The following is an 18,815-nucleotide window of genomic DNA, read 5'->3' as shown; positions in this document are numbered from 1 at the left end:
AATGACAACATTACTCACATTCTCAGAATTCAAGCACACAAGACCAACACAGAAGTTTGGCCCAATATAACGACCAGCGAAATATTTAAATATATAAAGCGTTTTAAGTTTCCTAACCTCCCTTATTATAAACTTTTAACACTTGTAGTTGCATTCTCTGGACACTAGTGAAGAAACCGGGCTCCCGCGTTGATGATAAAATAACACACAAAAACAAATATTTATATCACCCGTTCATTATTTACATTGAATACAATGTGTCCAACTCAAACCACAGATAATAAGTCGTGTACAGATGCAACACAAAACTCATCATCCCGCTCTAGACTCAATAACTGTACGTGTTCTAAACGGACAAGAAGACATTTTATTTTTCCCCAAAATTTAAATCGTGACAGTCTTGTTTACTTCCAAAATCAATCGACTGGTCACAGCCGAACATCCCTTTCCCTCAAAAGTGCTCCCGGGAAATGTAGTGCAAATACGGAAATTTGTTTTTTCTTATTAAGTGGTATGTCGCCCAAAGTGGACTGCAATTCCCAGAACACCACAGTTCGCTTTCCTGCGCATGGCAGTTGCCCCCATACTATTGAAAAGGAATGATGTCATTGTTAGAAAAGCAAAGGAAACTCCACTGTCTGCAATCATTGTGGACCACTGGCATAAATCTGAGAACGCTAGCTGAGCCTAAACTGCAGGAGTAAAAGACAAGTTAATTCAGTATTTAATGACTCGCATATAGTAAATGTCTGGGGGACCTCCCTAATCTGGTAAGTGTAAGTATTTATTTTTAAGTGACCGAAGCATTTTTGTTAAGGTTATTGTTTTTTTTTATTATTTATTTTTTTTGCTAGGAAAAAAGTGAAAAGGAGGGTGTTACCAATATATAATCATTTGCGATAAAGCATCACAATTTATGTGGATTACCAGCTGTTAAACAGGCCATAACATGATTGTAATGTATATAAAATGCGTATTTAACGCTTTCATTACACGGGTTGTTTTGCATTTATTTGGGGAATTTATGCTGTTTTCAATTCTAATTTGATAAAGAAACAATTTCACATCACGAGTGCGACGTATCAAGCGAAGTAACACCTTATTCACGTGTATTTATTATTTTGTTTATAATGTCCTTCTCATGTTTTTAGCCAGCTGTAAATTAACACTTGGACAATAATGTTACACCTTTTTAATGTTTTATTGTAAATGCAGTACAACTTGTATAGCCAATTCCAATTTTAAAATGGGATTCCCAGTTTTCGTGATTTTTAATTTGCTTTGTTTTTTGAAGTTTAATTTTATTTTACTGTTTAAGAGCCTGCACCCGTTTTGTTATTTGAAACCATAATATTTTTGTTTGAATTTATTAAAGTTTGACAGAATGTAGTCGATGTATTCGTTTAATTACAAAGCACGTTAAGTATTTACTTAACATGTATTTAGAAGAGTATTTAGGATTCTTTCTCGTGCATCAACAACGGGAGCAGGAGTATTTAGAATGGTAACAAACAAAAAAAAGTTTAGAGTAAAGAATTGAGTAACACAGAACCGCTGATTTACTATCACTGGATAGCATAATATGCTACCCCTTATTACAAATTTACAGAATATCTCAGTGATTGTCTTGTTTTTAACAGGGACTGAAACCAAAGTGTGGTATGAAATTGCACAGTTAAGGGTGGAGTTATATCCCCTACTTTATACAAAAATAAAATAATTAAAGGTGGTTGTTGCCTCATTAGCCAAGATAAAAATTATCTACAGTATATAAGGTTTCTTGCAAAGTCTTACCAGTATAACACAATCGTTGATCCATGTGCCGTTTATAACCCCTATTGCAGCCAGTAATAGCAGGTTCATACGGTACAGTACTTATTTAGCACAAATGGAATTCAGTAGCTTATGGGCCTCCATCTGAAGTAAACTATTGGAGCATTGTAATGTTCATAAAACATCTGTATATTGACTGGCTATAAATGTCCAGCAGCAAGAAAAGAACCCTTTTTTGTGGAGTATTTTGTGTGTGTTTTTGAATATTATAACCAGGACGCTCACACAGATGTTTCATTCCTACTGAGACTGAGCTGTGCAAATATTTTAACTATGAACACATCAGTTTGTCTTATTTGTTGGAAAACCGTCAAGCCAAAGATTGGCTCTGCCTTAAAACTTTGCAATTGATTCGCTGTTGCGCAATGAGTAGAAACAATCCCTGCCTGTTTTGCCTCCCTAACCCACGGGAGCGCCAGAGCCAATGCGCTGCCTTCGAAATCCCCAGTGAAGACAGCCGGGACGCGATCCTGCAGAGCGAGCCATACAGCACACACCAAGCAGCTGTGCATTTACCTGGTGAGCCACTCTGGGACCCCCTGAAATATTGTTTCCTTATCAACTATTGGGTTTATAAAACTTATGAAATATAGTAGATACAAACACATATGCTCATTTTTATATATACTGATAAACAAAAGAAATGCAACACTCGGGTCTAATGGATTTAATATTTTAAACATAGACATCAAACAAAATCATAGAAAATGTGAAGAAAAATACAGATCAAAGAATCATACGTTTTCAATATGAAAACGTGACACACTGTCAAAATGAAAACATTACAAAGTTAGTATCGGGTATGACCCTCATAGACCTTATCAGCCTCTGGATAGACTGCTGTGGGATGTTCTGCCACTCTTTCTGTGCAGCTGCAGCCATCTGGCGAAGGTTGGCTGGTCGTGGTTGTCTTCTGTGGATGGCACTGGCGATTTGGGCCCACAGATGTTCTATTGAACTAAAGTCAGGCGAAAGAGCTGGCCACGGCAAGATCTCGTCATTGTTTTCTTGAAGTTGTACAATTGTAATCCTAGCACTGTGTGGTCTTGCATTGTCCTGCTGGAAAATCGACACTTCTGGATTGGCTTGCAGGAACGGAAAAACTGCTGCCTCGAGGACTTCATCAATGTATCACTGAGCAGTAAGGTTGCCTCAATCTGCACCAAAAGTGTTCTTGTATTAAAGGAGATTCCTCCCCACGTCATCACACTTCCACCGCCCCACCGGTTGGCTTGAACAACGCAACAGTCAGTATAACGCTCACCACAACGTCTCCGCACACGTTGTCTTCTGTCAGGTCTGTCAAGGGCAAAACGGCATTCATCGGTGAATAAAACACTCCACCACTCTCTCTGCCGCCACATCAGATGTTCTCTGGCCCACAGAAGACAACGATTTCTCTCAGCTGTCAACATGTTGCCCCTGAATGGCCTCCGAGCATGTAAATCATTTTCATGCAGATGGCGAGCTACAGTCATTCTGCTGATGCGCAGGTTATTTCTTCCTGTAATTTCCTGTGCTGTAGCCACTGCAGTCTGAAAAGGAGTACGCAGATGGATCAGTCGGATGTGACGGTCCTGGGCCGGTGTAGTGACCTGTCCCTCACAGAGCCGGTTTCCTGGTTTCTCTGGACTAGTCTGCTGATGGTGAGAGAAGTTGCCCGGAGAATGAGATGTTCTGCTTCACCAGACAGTCCGCCTTCAATCATGCCGATAGCAACCAGGCGATCTTCATTACTAAAGTGGGGCATGGTCAGAGAGAGAGGATATATCTGGGATGGTTAACCTTTTAATCTGTGTTTTTGCTTTTGCTTTTGTATTTGTTTTTAGACTTTTTTTTTTTTTTTTTTTTCTTTAGCAGGAATTTACCTTTTAATTCCATTGGGGGTGCCTCAAATAGAAATTGTACTGTAGTGTCCATTTCCTTGCTTTAAAACACTAGCCTTTGATGTTATTTCCTTGCTAACAGTCTTATTCTGAAGTGTTTGCTTGTGTTCACAGAAGCTGAGTGTTGTATCCTGGGTCCTATCTTTGTATGAAGTGTTTGCCGCCAACAAAAAAGCATTTTGGAAAACACCCAGTTTTTATGAATAACATCTTGAGGATACACCAGTTCCTCCGTAGATTAGTTCCAGTTGTTCTCTGGATCTTGACCACTTCCTGTGTGTAGGTCAGATTCCATACTACGTGACAGGAATTGATTGAAGTACCAGGAAGCAGCATTTTAAAGTATGAATCTATAGTACTGTATTTGAAAAAAACATCCAGGAAATCTTAAGCACGACAAAATGGGGGCCCGTTGATAATGTTGGTTATCAAGACGGTAACAAAAAGTGTTCCAGCGCTTGCTGTGCCGCTGTAAGTATACAGGGCCTCCAGAGCATACTGAACCAATGTACGTAAGCAGGCCTAGTTTAAAAGTCTACAAGCACATAATGCACCCAGCATCTGGTTAATATGGAGGTGATGACTACTGCATGTTTTGATTTTTCTTAGCTGGTATCCTGGGGCTGTAACTAATAAAATGTCTTCGGTCTCTTTGTTGATATTCCTAATGTCATCTGAACCCTTTAACCCTTAGATGGCGATCATGGGATCTGCGAGACACACATTTACTGTACGTGCGTGTCTGCCTTGTTTTGACAACTGTAGCCTATAAACTAAATGTCCTTGCTGAACTTGCAATGGGCCTCTTTGTAACAGGCTGATTCAGCTTAATTGAGTCACCCTATAGCACAGATTTTTTTTAATAATTAAAGTAATTGATTTCATACAGGCAATTATCTGCTTAAAGAACAGTGTTTTTTTTTCTTCTGTAGTTGACGAACACTCCTGCTTTTTCACATGGTTCCAATTACAGCCGACAGTCGTTTATAAATTGGTTGAATTTACTATGGTGTGGTTAGCTGTTTTCTTTATTGCTGTAGTTTGTTTTAAATCAATGGAAGAAGGCATTTACAAACAGAAGATATTTAACATGTTTTCTCAGTTTTATTTCTGACCTAAAAAAAAAAAAAAGTAAGTTTAATTCATTTTATAACTACACTTCAAGCATATTTTTTTTTACCTGTCCTTGACTACAGTACTGTTGCCGCCTCCTGTGTACTACATATTATCTTACATGTCTTTATAAACGCTCTCAGGATTGTTTTGATATTTGTGCAGTAGGTCATTAATCAGCTGGGGAATGCATGCATGTGACTTTGCTGTGAAAATTATGTGAAATGAAATGCATTGGATTTTTATAATGATTCCATAAGTTATATTTGTTTGAAAGGTTTGGCTAATTGTGTGTGTGTGTATATAGATAGATAGAACACCACTGTGTGCTGTTCTGCAACAAATGCTTGTCATCAACAAGAATGGCAACTTTCCATGAAGTGTATGCTAGCTTTTTGCTGCCTGGTCTTGTAGCTATGGGCACGGCCAGCAGAGTAATTCATCTATGCAGTTGAATGCTGTACGAACACAGAGAGAGTGAAAGAGATGCTTACACTGAATGAAGAGCTGTAGGTTGATGTCTGATTGATTTGTATTGGTCACCCCCTGAGTTTTGGTTAGAGTTTTTTTTGGGAATATTACCCAGGCTACTAAAGCAGTCTTGAAAATTGTAAACAGCCAAGGGACCTTGCCTTGAAGGGTCACAGCTGCTCATACAAGCTTGAGGAAATGAGGTTAGAGGGGCTCAGTGAAGCACTGCTGGTGCTGCTTATCCCTGTCTTGGAGGGACAGATCATTGTCGATGTTTATTTTCTGCTAAAGTCTTTAAACAACCAGCAACCACTGACTGAACAAGAGAATGTTCCTGGGAAACATGTTAATTAGTGTGACACACTAGTTTGAGTCTTTCCTGCTTTCAGTTGTTTCTTGTCATTCAGCTCTTCCGCCAGTTTATTATTTGTGTTTTGTGGGGGTTCCTGTACTAGGCCTATTTTCCCATTCATCATCTCATTGACACTACAGCAGGGCCCTGGTTCTGTCCTGTGAACAGGGTTTGCTAAACTGCGTCTGTAGGCTATTGTAAATACTGCTTGAGTTGCCATAAACAACATGTAATGTGAAGCTTAATGTTCAATGAATCTGGCTTTCCATGAAACCCCCTTCAAGTGTAGGGCAGAACTGTCCCCCATTTTTAATGGAATATGTACCTCTCTCTTTCTAGCAAAGCATTTTCAGAGCTTCTTTTGAGTAAAATACTGGAAGTGTAATGCATGTTTGTGGTTGTCTTGCAAACTGCATTGACTGTTGTCTTTTTAATTGCAATCACAATTTAGTAAGACTGACCGTTCTGGCTGCATTCCATCAGTTTTGTTTGTTTTCCTCTGTTTGCAGCTGCACAAGTGAGTATGGAAGATTATGACTACCTGTTCAAGATTGTTTTGATTGGGAACGCCGGTGTGGGAAAGACCTGCTTAGTTCGCCGGTTTACTCAGGTAAGCTGTTCTCTTCTTGGTTTTTTTTTCCTTGGGGATTTTGCCTTTTCAGATGTACTGTTTGTAGCAGTCTCTGTATTTCACTGGAGGCCAGGCAATGCAGTGGTGAGTTAGTTGCCAGGCAGTACTGTAGCTAGGGGAGACCAACGCACACACAGTAACTGGGAATTGAAAATGAGCAGCAACAGTAAGAGGAGGCTTAAGTGAATCAATGCAGCCAGCAACATGCAGTGAAATCGCTCCATTGGGGTCAAATCTCTTAAACAGGTTAGAACTTCTTAAACTTAACTTGTTTTGTAAAACATCTCGGATACACGTTTTGCTGTCTCAGTGAGGCGCGCAGCGTTTTAAAAACGCCTGCGAGTTTTGCCTTTCAGTAACTAACAATGTGCGTTCATATGAACTAAAATAAAGCAGTCCCCGCAGCACAGTATAGTACATGAACACACAAACAACGGCTTTACACCACAGAATGAGGGCAGGATCCTGTATGTAGCAGTGCATCTCAGGGATGGATAGAAGACTCCTATTGCATAGCAGTTTCACCCATTCCATGTTTTAATACAAGCTTCATTAGCCACAGTGTATAGATAACAAGCTAGTAAACTCATAATAAAACCAGGAATGGATCAAACTGCTATGCAACAGGAGTCTTGTTTCCATCCCTGCATCTGATCAATATTTTCAGTACTCTGACGCATAGTTTGCTTAAGATGTTTGTAGCCTGGGACTATTTTAGTGCACCAGTACATTTTGTAGTGACGCTATTACCACATATCAAAGGATATCATCACATAGTGACTACAAAGGGAATATTTCAAAGTAACATTTACACTGACCCCACCCCCGCAAAAAAACTAAAACAAATGGAATGTATTCCTAATGAAACGATTAATACAATTTGCAGTGCAATATTAACATTTAGTAGTTTTTACACATCACTCACCTAAATGTGTCTAAGTAACGAGATCTGTCTGACTGTACTTGGAGTTAGATTTATTTTTTATTGCATTGTAATATTTGTGCATATGAGGGAATCCAGGAAACGAACCATAATCAAACGAATGGGCTGTTAGTACAGTAAGAGAGTCCCTGTCGCCTGCATTCATAGTATGTGGAATAAGATTGTTGTTAAGGCCAGGTGGCACTTTAGCACTTTCTTTTACTGCATTCCACAGGGAATACGATTTATTTTATTTATTTATTTATTTATTTATTAATTATTTTTCTTTTAAAGCTGCGCTATTTAACCAATTGCTGCTTCCTGACCTTTTATCCCAGAAACAGCAAAGCAAGATGAATGTGTTTAGCATTGCTTCATTTGGTTATCAATGCATGTAAAGGTCAAGGTTTTGCTGACAAAATTGCCTTCTTGGCGTTTGTTGGATTAAAACCACAGTGTCTCGCAAGCATGTTCAATTTTACACTTCAGTTGTAATTTATTGGAGTTTGAACTGTGGTATAATGCCATATTTTAACATTAAAGGGGCGTTAACTATTCCAAATACTTGTTTGTTATCTGGAGTGTACTGTTTCTAATGCTTTTTTAAATGCAATAAATGGCAGGATTTTCATTAGAACACACTTTGAATGCAAGCTTCTTTATTTCAGGGTCTTTTTCCACCAGGACAGGGAGCAACTATTGGGGTGGATTTCATGATTAAGACAGTCGAGATAAAGGGGGAAAAAGTAAAGGTAACCACAAATATTTAAATATGCAAATAGTGTAACTTCTCTGACTGCAATGCAAAAAATACCAACTGTAATTAATTTACAAATTATTTCACAAAGCTTTTCTTTAGGGAAATTTGTAAATAGGAAAAAAAACTTTTTGAAAAATATTGGAATTACAATATTTTGAAAATCAATTTTTCCTAAAAAAAAACAAAACAAAAAACATACGCTTTTTCTTGGGATCCATTTTTCATAACAAATGCCTTTTCTGGTGATTTTTTTTTTTGTGTTCCACAGCAGCTGCTCAACCCTTTTGGCTAAGAGAGCCAAAATATTGCATTGAGACTGTAACCGTAAATAGAGCTTAAACAATCGAAAAATGTGCCTAAATAGAAGATAGTTACATTTAGAAAGTGCTCTACTGTTTTGTTTTGTTGTATTCCCCGACAAAGAGAACCATTTGTCCTTGTAGTCTTTTGAACCTCATTAGCAGCCCCATTTGAGCCATCCGCTGGGAAGCCCAACAGATATATTATAGTGACTATAGCACAGATTGATGAAAAGGTAACCTCTAAAAAAGATCATGGTAAAAGAGAACTAGGCTTGGATTGTAAAGCATTTATTTCATTGATTTTTTTTATATAGATTTCAAGTCACCCACTTGTGATTTAAACTTGTTATCTGCATTAATTTGTTGAAAGTATTAGAATCACGATCACCATGGTTACCAACTTACAATCATGTTCTTTCCCTATATGTGCCTGTATGTCTGAACATATGTCACACTTCGGGTTGCATTACATTTCACATGTTTGCATGCATGATTGGGCTGTAATGCCAGCTTGTTCTGTACGCCGAATATAATCCTGAACCCTGACGGGACACATTAATAACTTAAGTAGGCCATGTTGAGACCATCTTTTCCTACTTGAATTAGACCAGCAGGCTGGAAAAAGCTAAGGCTAATAGTCTGTCTTCAATGTCGCGCAGCTGCAGATCTGGGACACAGCCGGGCAGGAGAGGTTCCGATCCATCACCCAGAGCTACTACCGCAGTGCAAATGCATTAATACTGACCTACGACATCACGTGTGAGGAGTCTTTCCGATGTCTTCCCGAGTGGCTCCGGGAGATTGAGCAGTATGCCGGAAACAAGGTTGTCACCATTTTAGTTGGTAGGTCATTTTTATGTTTTTTTTTTTTTTCCTTTTAATAGTTCTACGTTTTTAATCAGGAGAGATATATGTGGTAAGTGGCGTCCGGCAGTCTAATGGAACATGTTTTGGCGGCACATGAAACGCTTTCTTATTCAGCAGTGGCGCTGAACTTTATGGGCTGTGGTATTAAAAAAAAAAATATCCCGATATGAAAAGTGAAGGTTGCAGCTCTAAATGACAACTCATCCTCTTGGAAACTTCTCTAAAAGGAATCAAATCATGTATCGGTACTGTATAACTTTACTGTCTTCAAATCACTAGTATATACTAATAAATACAGATACCGTTGTTTCTTGCTAGTTTTAATCCTTACACTAAAAAGTCTTTGCACTTCCACTTGCTTCAGAGTACAGAGGGACAGCTAATATGACACACAGCTACCCAAACTGTACAAGGTTCTGGGAAGGTTACCAATACAACTATTTTATCTCTCTGATATGTTAGCCTATGGCCAACAAAAGCAATAGAGTAAGTTGACCAATGTCCAGGAAAGTTAGAGATTATTGTCTTTTGAGCACAGCCCAGTATTGTTTGATTGCTTTATTGCAAACAATGGACATTGCCCTGAAAATGTATTAACATCAAACTCCGGTCTCCTGTTCATTTAAATACTATATCCAATAGAAGGCAGATCTGAAGCCCAGGACTGGGTGCAGGGACATTTGTAAGTTTTTCAAGGCATCTGGAAGTAAAATAAAACTGGGAATGTTACTACTTTAGAAATACATTGAATTTCAGGATGCTATGTTCTTTTCTTTAGTTTTTTTAACATTGAACATTGAAGTTAATAGTATTGAATGTGAGATAGATAGATAGATAATATATATAGATAGATATCGATATCGATGTCTTCTTTCTTTTTTTCTCTAGATAGATTTCAACTATTGTAACCCATCATAGGTTAGGGATATGCTCTTAAAACTATCTCCCCCCCCCCCCCCTTTTTAACACAGGGAATAAAATTGACCTGGCAGAGAAAAGAGAGGTTCCCAGGCAAAACGCAGACGAATTTGCGGAAGTCCAAAATATGCACTACCTGGAGACCTCGGCCAAAGAGGCGGACAATGTGGAGAAACTTTTCCTGGACCTGGCCTGTGAGCTGATCAGAGAGGCGAAACAAAACACGCTGGTCAACAATGTGGCATCCCCCTTGCCAGGGGAGGGCAAGAGTATCAGCTATTTGAACTGCTGCAGTTTCAATTAAAACCAACACAAGAACCCATCGTTTGGAAGTGAAAATGGAAGCCAGTTCTTGGTGTTCGCATCCTTCGAGGCGTAAAGGTGATTTCTTGCGCTTCAGCCGGGTAGACCAGTTGTGTTTTTTCTCTCCAGTGAATAACTGTGCTGTTCTAAGGAGATGTGGAATGAACTGACCTGAATATGAAGAATGGTAGACTACAAGGCTTAACACAAGACTTTGCTCTCAAAAACCGAGACAAATACACACTAAAACCTGTTGTGATTTTTTAAATATTTTACACATGGACAATAGTTCAGCTTAGCTATATATCTAATGGGTGAATAAGTCCTGAGCACTAATAAGGATATATATGCAACTACTGCTTGTGTGCAAGCAGACAAACATTCTGTGACTTGTGTGTGCTCTCTGACAACATTCTCCAACATTCTTCAAGGAAAACTAAGATTGAATTCATGCTGCTTTTGAAGACTTTATACCAATGCCATATACATTTTAATTTTGCTCATGGGAACCTTAATAGGTTACACAACTGCGAACGTTCCTGTTTTGTCAAATTTGTTTAATCACCTCGAAGTGAGACAGAACAGTTGGAGATGACCATTTGACGGATACTGTGTATTCCATGTGAAGTACTACAGGCACACATTATACAGTAAAGATTGGCATGCAATGTTGTTTTCATTCAGCAAGAAGAGTATGGTGTGTGTGTGTGTGTGTGTGTGTGTGTGTGTGTGTGTGTGTGTAAAAGCTTATGCATTTAAACTTAGGACCACAAGTATTATTTGCCAGGTGCAGTACTCTTTAAGAAAGTTACCGCTTTATGCAAGCTGAACAAGGTTTTAAAAAAGCAGACACTTCTGTTTTGCAGTGTTTATCCTCTTTCACACAGTGTAATAAGTTACGCATTATGTATCTTCACTAATGTGCATTTTTTTCTTTTGACAAAATGGTTCAATTAACAAATTCCTTGAGAAATGACAACTTAAAACAGATACTTTATTTTAAATACAGTACTGCGATAGTTTGGAAGAAAATATCGTTCTTGTCCATCAGATGCAGTAAGAGATGGTGTGAAGGGATTTGTAGTATATTCTTTATTTTAGTTTCTTGGTTTTATAAAACATGCAGTCTGTGGGTTTTAAACAAACCCTAAGCCTGCAGCTGTGCTGCTTAAACGTATGAAGGACAAAATAAGTTGCTTCATACATCCGTATTAAAAGAAGGCTATCGGTATCCATCATTTTTAATCCATGCCTTATTCTTGATGCGTTGCATTCCACTGCAGTATTCTTTTTAAATGTTTAAACTGTATAAAATTTATTAATTCAAATTTGGATTATATATCCTGTATTTCCATGAAGTTTGTTAGTGTCTAGTGGGCTAGCTGTTTCAATATTACTATAATTTGTTTGAATTAAAAGCAGGATATTTCATGTGTGTATTTTCAGAATTGGAGATACAATTATTTTAGAACACATGCTTCATTTGAGATGTAACTCATTTATTGACACAACATGCGCAGTTTGTATTGTATTAGATAAATGTTTGGATATGAATAATTTTTAGTTGATATACGTTTTAATTAAAGGCTGGCACAGACTGATATGAGTGGTTTTCAATATTGTTTGATCCGATCATGCCAAATTTGTTGCTCTGCAAAACATATTGTAATGTTGTTTTATTTTAAGCATGTTCTTGCATATATATGAGTATTTGATCAACTAATACAGGTTTCTAAACTTCATCTAAGCCAGTTCTAAAACTAGACCATTCCACATGGCTCTCTCTTCATTTTACAAAAGCAATGCATTCTGTATCACTTGTAGTTTACAGATATACATGTAAAAACAAAAAAAACAAAACCTGATTTTGAATTATTTAATGTCTGATTTCACAAGTAAATAGCTAAACTGTCCTCTTTTTGGGGGGTGTAATTCTCATAGGTTTACAGACCTATCATTATAAAGTCTGTGACATTACATACTGTGTTAGATTATATAGGTGTATGGCATTATGCATTTTGTAAGCTGCTTAACTTCAGTGCTTGGCATGTACTGTTGAGACATTCTGAATGCCTTGTATTCATTTTCAAGTCGTGAATTTGAATGTGATCTGAATTATTAATCCTTCATTTTCAGCAAGTAAAAATGCATGCCTCACTGATTTCTATTTCTATTGCCGCTTCGTAGCTTTATTTAGCATGTGCCATGGTGCAATGACCATTGATTTTTTGTTGAAGGCCATTTCATTTTAAAACAAATATCTAACTGCTTTCCCTTCAACAAAAAGGACAGTGTTCAGTATACTATTGATGAATTTCCAAAACGGAACAATGTGAATAATAAATGTTCATTACATTGTCGGTCAACACTTTTTTTTTTTTTTGTCTGCAAGATTTAATGAAAAAAGTGACCAGAATGTATTTTGTTTGTTAGAAAGACTGAATGTAAAATATTCATATTTTGATGTCCATATTTTATTTGTATTTGCTCACAAGTTTACTAAATGGAAAATTGCTTAGTGTATGAATAAATGTGATAACTAATCATGGACTGACAGTTACTGTTTGACTCTGTACATTACATTGTAACTTGAAATATTTCAAATTCATGTTTTTGGCTGTTTTAAATGGGGGAAAATGTTGTGTTGTATTTTATAAAGCATCTTTTGCACAATTTATTTAGTACCATATAATTGTACAAATAGAAGCACAGGTTTAAACTTATTTTCAGTGAAATGCAATTTCTCTTTTGCTTTTGTACATTAGACCATAATTCTGCGTCGGTGTAGAAGTGCCCTCATGCGTCAGAAAAAGGTTTAAATTAAGAACTGATATTTCAATATAAATTGCCTGGGATCCAGAAAACAACACTACACATAGGTATTTAAAATGGGTACCATCTCAATAAATATCTGAAATGAATACATGACATATTACCCCATTAGTAACAGGCAAAACTACTTCTCTGAATTCACACATTGTAGATTTATTTTTTATTACATCAACACATTTCAGCAACAGTATTTTATGAAAAATGCAAAACTGTACTATTGGTACATATAATAAAGTACTGTAGTTTAAATATAACAATTTAGTTGTCTTTTGCGTTTTTCCACTTAGGGTTCTCAGTAGATGCATACGGTCTTTTACTTGAGTACAGAAGTTTCTCTGTGCATTAGAAGTAGGGCCTGAGCCTTGGCTTTCTTCCAGTGGTGCACAAAAGACCAACCACTGACCTGGGCCCATCAGAAAATGTCATTTTTAGAAGCTCCTGCCACATTTTCTGTCAAGGCTGGACGCCAATTCAGGACATAGAAGTAAACAGTAACCATGCTGTTTTGGAAGGAAGCGCTGAATAATGTTGTTTTTTGTGCTGCCATTTAACAGATTCAACAACAATGTAGATGTGGTGATTATTTATAGTCACTTATTAGAGAGCTGCGATTTCTTTTTTTTTTTTTTTTTGTAATTCATAGGTTTAGAGGTAAATCATTACTGATGATGTGACATATAGGTGTATGGCATTATTATTAATGTTTATTTAGCCGACGCCTTTATCCAAGGCGACTTACAGAGACTAGGGTGTATGAACTATGCATCAGCTGCAGAGTCACTTAAGTCTCACCCTAAAGACGGAGCACAAGGAGTTTAAGTGACTTGCTCAGGGTCACACAATGAGTCACTGGCTGTGGTGGGATTTGAACCGGGGACCTCCTGGTTACAAGCCCTTTTCTTTAACCACTGGACCACACATGTTGTAAGCTGCTTAAGTTAAGTAGGCAGGACCCTATCTCCCAAACTGCAACACAACATGGCTGTGCCAGGATAGTGGTTCCGTTTATCTTTGCGAGTGATGCTGTTGCAGTGGGCAGCGTTAGTGAGTCTGCTTTTGCAGCACAGCTGAATCGTTATCTACCGTCGAATGATGAATTAAAGAGAAAGAAAGCACAGGGCACCACACAAATGACAGAGATACCTTTACAGTTTGCAAGAAACAGCAACTTTGAGATCAGCATAGTTTCACACACAATTATCTGAGGTGACCACAATTTAATTAGTTCAATTAAACAAAAATACTGTGACGTCATCCTTATGGAAACCCAATTCCACTTGCAGTAAACTTATTCAATCTTATTGTAAACCCAATTCTTATTATTGTACACTTTCCCTGAAAATTCAAGGGACAGAACTGTCGCTCTGGACAAAGAGGTCATCAGACCAGTACCCAGTCATTTTGTTGTGTTCCCTGGAAACTTGTGAGTTACTGCATGCTTCATTTTCATTATTTTTGATTGGAGTTGATGCAACACTTGTCTGTTTACATTTGCTAACTGTTACTGACATTTCATATTTTCCTTTGTGATATGATCCTTGAACATTTTTATTAGGCTTCAAAGGAATTTCATCAGCATTTGCTAAGCCATGTAAAATTATTTTGCAATGATTACTTTCCCCAACTCTACAACTCATAAAACTCGATGTGCATCCCTGTGCTGCACATGGCTGTGCACTTTTTTTAACGGATGAGGGAATCCACTCTTCAGAATCACTTTCAGGCAAAGCAGTTCTTGGGCTGAGAGTAAAGTGAACAGAATTAGAGGAGTCTTTTCTCCTTTTACCCTTTATTTTAAATGAACTCCGAAGATGACGGCAGTGCTGTTGCTTCAGGAGGTGATGGGTGAGCAAGCTTCTTTTACTCGTGCGCCTGTTACAACTACGTTGAAGTGATATTGTTGTCTTTGGGATTGCTTTTCCTTTACTTTGATAGGGCTGCAGAGTAGCCAGGCATTTTGAAACAGGAGTTGACTGTGAACATGGCACAAAGTTTAAGTTATCTAAAAAGTCATTATCAGAGTCACAGTGTGATCCACTTTGAAGGACTTCATTCAGAATTTGAAGAGAATAATGAGGTTGCTGCTGGGTACCGTGTTCTACAGATTGAACAGGTTCTCTTCCACAGGGAGATGAATGTGTCATCAGGACAATAGATGATTTGTTTACCAGTTCTTCTGTGTTGATTGTGTTGTCACTGCTATTAAACAGATCAGCAGAACCATTGTATGTATCTTGAAAGCTTCTATAATTGTTTTGCATTGGCTGTTCTTTCTTTACAAAGTCCTGATTACAGACACCAGTGACATATATGTCATGCTGATGTTTAGTGATAACATCTTTGCTGCAATACAGTTTTTTGCAATCATAAGACTTTAAACAAGCACCAGCATTAGCATCTTTTGCAGAAAACTCCTGCGCAAGGAAAGAGCTGAACATTCTGGTGCCTGTTCTGAAAAACTGAACACCAGTCGTGTGATTCTCTTTGTCTCCTGAAGTAGAGGAGGAGACTTGCAACTCGACATTACCTGCTGGTTCTTCTTTCAATTGAAAAGACTCCACATTTCCAAAAGAGTGACTTTTTAACACGTCCCTATCTTTTGTATAGATATTTGCAACTAAACAGCCTTGCTGGCTGTCAAGGGGATTTAGGGAGGAATCTGAGGCAAAACCCTTATGAACGTTTGTCAAACCTGCTTCCGTTGTACGTGGAACTAACATCCTTTTTCTGTGCGCTTTCTCATGTTGGGAGTCTGTAGCTGTAGTTAGCTCATGGTTTATATCCTCATTTAAATAAGAGGCTGACTGATTAGTGCGTATTTGGCCATTTTCCTCCAGTTTGCTTTTGAATTCACCCAAACTTTCAGAAAATGGCAGGTGTTCCCATTCTACAGAATTGTAAGCTGCACTTTTCCTTTTAGCAGCAAACTGCTCATCTTGGGACCAAAAAACATCAGCATCCCCTCCAGAAAACACAGAACTCCAGGTATCATTCAAACCGTGACCTGCACTATCATTGTATCTCTCATCTGGAAGTTCATTTTGCATTTCGTCTCTGCTTTCCTTATGATACTGGTCTGGAAATTCCTGACATGAAAAACAACATGGATCTGTCATCGAGGAGGAGCTACATGAGAATTCATTGGCAAATGCATTTCTCGTGTGTCTGCTGTTGCCATTACTTGCATCTGAACAGGCAGAATAGCCTGAATATAGATGAGAAGCTTTTTTGTCATTTAGATTTTTCTCATTCCCATCTTCCACCAATGAATAACCAGAGTCTGGAAGGCATTGCACATGGGTACATTCTGAGATGCAATGATTTTTGGGGGATTTTATGGACTCAGATCTCCTGTCCCATTTTGAAATATCTTTTGTATTGCTGCTCAGTTCTGAGCCTGAATATCCTTCAGCTGATGAGGTGATTAGTCCAAGTGACTGCTGCCAAGGCCCTTGAAAACTATCTCCCTTACTTGGCTGTGTGACTGACTGTCCACTGTCTGCCAGTGAACTTTCCAAGCTACTACACACTTCAGGGCTATGCAGATCTACTGCAGCTGGAGAGCTCCCAAGTGGTTGTGAAACACTGAGAACATTCCCGAGATTAACTGACTGCAGGAGCGCCTTAAAGTAACTGATCACTGTACAGCCAAGGACAGTCGTGTTTGGCACAGAGATCTGACAGGCAACAAGCTGTTTTGGGGATCCATAAGTGTTGAGTGAAGTCTGTAATATTCTTTTAGTACATGAGGTGCGTACCCTGGCTTGCTTTCTGGAAAACTGCAACAGAAAATACAACAATGTATATAACAACTATTGCAATTACCATTAGTGCTTTTATATGCAAAATAATTTCCACAACCCTCCAACAAGTATTGAGACACTAGTTGGATTTTTTTTGTTTGTTTGTAATTTTCTAGTAAAGGTAATACAAAACCCCACTTATGTGGCCCATCTTAAATTTAAAACGAAAACAGTGCTTTCTGCAGTGCTTGGTTTTCTGGCTTCTAATAAAAGAAGTGGTGCCAGAAAAGCATTGCCAGTTTCTGAAAGCGAGAGCGACTTGTTTTAATCCTAGCCAACAGTAACAGTCAGATAAGGCTCTTCTGGGAGAGAAAGAGAGACGTGGAAGTTCTATGCAATGTCTCATTAAAAGAAACGCATAAATACAGTAGGTAATGAATTATAAAAAATAAAATAAAATGTTACCTTTACACCAAATATAAAGCTTCTTCCAATAAAGCAATCTTCCACTGCCTGGGTGAGCAGACTGTGAACTCTATCATTCTGTGGATCCCTTGCATCCTTTTTTAACCCTTCAGTATATCTACATAGAGAAACACCTTGAAATACAGCGGTACATTTTCACACATTTAGGTTTTCAGAACATTTAGATTTTCTAGTGTTGCAGATCTAATAAATTGAATAAATGTTAACATCTGTGGTGTAAATATAGTATGAGATTATACCATTTGTACATCAAGTACTGTTCCTATTATTGATTCCTTATTATTTTTAAAGCGCAGCAGTGGTTTAAATAATAAATCATAAAAAATAGTGTTTATATTAGATTTAAAAAATAAGCCACAATTGTATTATTCGTCATCACCATGACAGCACAGAAATATATACTGTGTAAAATATTACCTTTGTAGAAACCCAGCAGTTACACCAAACAATGGATCCAGACAGCCACCAAAAACAGTGACACTGAATACTTCACTTTTCTGTGCAGCTTGCAAGGACAGCCTGTACCTATAATGAACGTTGTCTGCTTCACAGGTGTACCCACACTTAATACAAGCGCACCTGCAAAATAGGAACAACAGAGTTTGAATACACACATTGCATAGCACAGGTAATATACTGTATTCCTCATCTTATGCACGAGGGAAGTTTTAAGCATTCCCTTCTCTGCATATGGTGGGAAAGGATAATATTGTACTGCACTCGCTTCGTGCTAACAAAACTGATCAAAAGAATACTTTGAATTATTCAAATAACATTTAGTACATCATTTTACAGTATGATCTGGGTCTCACCTGTTATGATTTCTTGTCAGCCTGGACATGCAATTCTGGCACGATGGATAGAAAAAACATGAATCTTGGACAGACAGCACAGAACCATCAAGGAGTATCCTCTTTCCATTCATATAGTCAAGCAAATCTAAAAAACAAACAAAACAAAAAAATCGACCGAGCTTAGCATAACATGAATAGACGAATCCGAGCGAAATACAGAAATATCAAAGCTAAGTGCTTTAATTTTTATTTTGTTTTTTCCCTACTGTACTATTTACATTCCGGTTGTTTTCAAAACGGGTTTATAATCGTCAGCGCTAGTTATACTACTATCATTCAAAACAGATAAATTACAGCTTTATGTTCTCCAGTTTACAATATTGTTTGGATATACAATTCAGTATAAGTATAAACTATACATACCGGAACTGTGAAACAAACAAAAAAAAGGGAAATGATCTGTTTTTAATTTTCGCGGAAACCGAGAGGACCAAACATTTCAGATAAGCTTCGCGACAAACCAATGTACGGCTGCTGCGGCATCCAATCACGGTTAGAGCTGGGAATACAAAAAAATACACCCTGACAACCAAGAATTTCTC

At 37.8% G+C, this 18,815-nt stretch overlaps 2 protein-coding genes across 4 annotated transcripts; one reads left to right on the top strand and one right to left on the bottom strand.

Annotated features, from left to right (window-relative positions):
- Nucleotides 1-592: 592 nt before the first annotated feature.
- On the top strand, nucleotides 593-12,908 carry LOC117407352 (ras-related protein Rab-30). 3 transcript variants are annotated; one of them, XM_034012298.3, is made up of 5 exons: nucleotides 593-776; nucleotides 6,165-6,265; nucleotides 7,877-7,960; nucleotides 8,930-9,113; nucleotides 10,109-12,908. In XM_034012298.3, exons 2-5 carry the CDS (start codon nucleotides 6,179-6,181, stop codon nucleotides 10,357-10,359), a joined length of 606 nt encoding a protein of 201 aa, XP_033868189.1. In that variant the 5' UTR covers nucleotides 593-776; nucleotides 6,165-6,178; the 3' UTR covers nucleotides 10,360-12,908. The 3 variants fall into 3 exon arrangements, with proteins under 3 accessions (XP_033868189.1, XP_033868188.1, XP_033868187.2); XM_034012297.3 differs by having other exon boundaries at nucleotides 594-770; XM_034012296.3 differs by lacking the exon at nucleotides 593-776 and adding an exon at nucleotides 2,184-2,352.
- Nucleotides 12,909-13,801: 893 nt separating this feature from the next.
- On the bottom strand, nucleotides 13,802-18,765 carry LOC131696450 (DNA damage-induced apoptosis suppressor protein-like). The gene is made up of 5 exons (XM_059028308.1): nucleotides 18,637-18,765; nucleotides 18,232-18,358; nucleotides 17,837-17,998; nucleotides 17,399-17,516; nucleotides 13,802-16,969 (listed from the first exon to the last, which is right to left on the bottom strand). Exons 2-5 carry the CDS (start codon nucleotides 18,342-18,344, stop codon nucleotides 14,534-14,536), a joined length of 2,829 nt encoding a protein of 942 aa, XP_058884291.1. The 5' UTR covers nucleotides 18,345-18,358; nucleotides 18,637-18,765; the 3' UTR covers nucleotides 13,802-14,533.
- Between the last annotated feature and the right edge of the window lie 50 nt (nucleotides 18,766-18,815).

This window comes from Acipenser ruthenus, chromosome 8, assembly GCF_902713425.1.
Source record: "Acipenser ruthenus chromosome 8, fAciRut3.2 maternal haplotype, whole genome shotgun sequence".
Taxonomy (NCBI): domain Eukaryota; kingdom Metazoa; phylum Chordata; class Actinopteri; order Acipenseriformes; family Acipenseridae; genus Acipenser; species Acipenser ruthenus.
The sequence above is the reverse complement of the archived record's forward strand: the minus strand, read 5'-3'. Positions and strand labels throughout refer to the sequence as shown.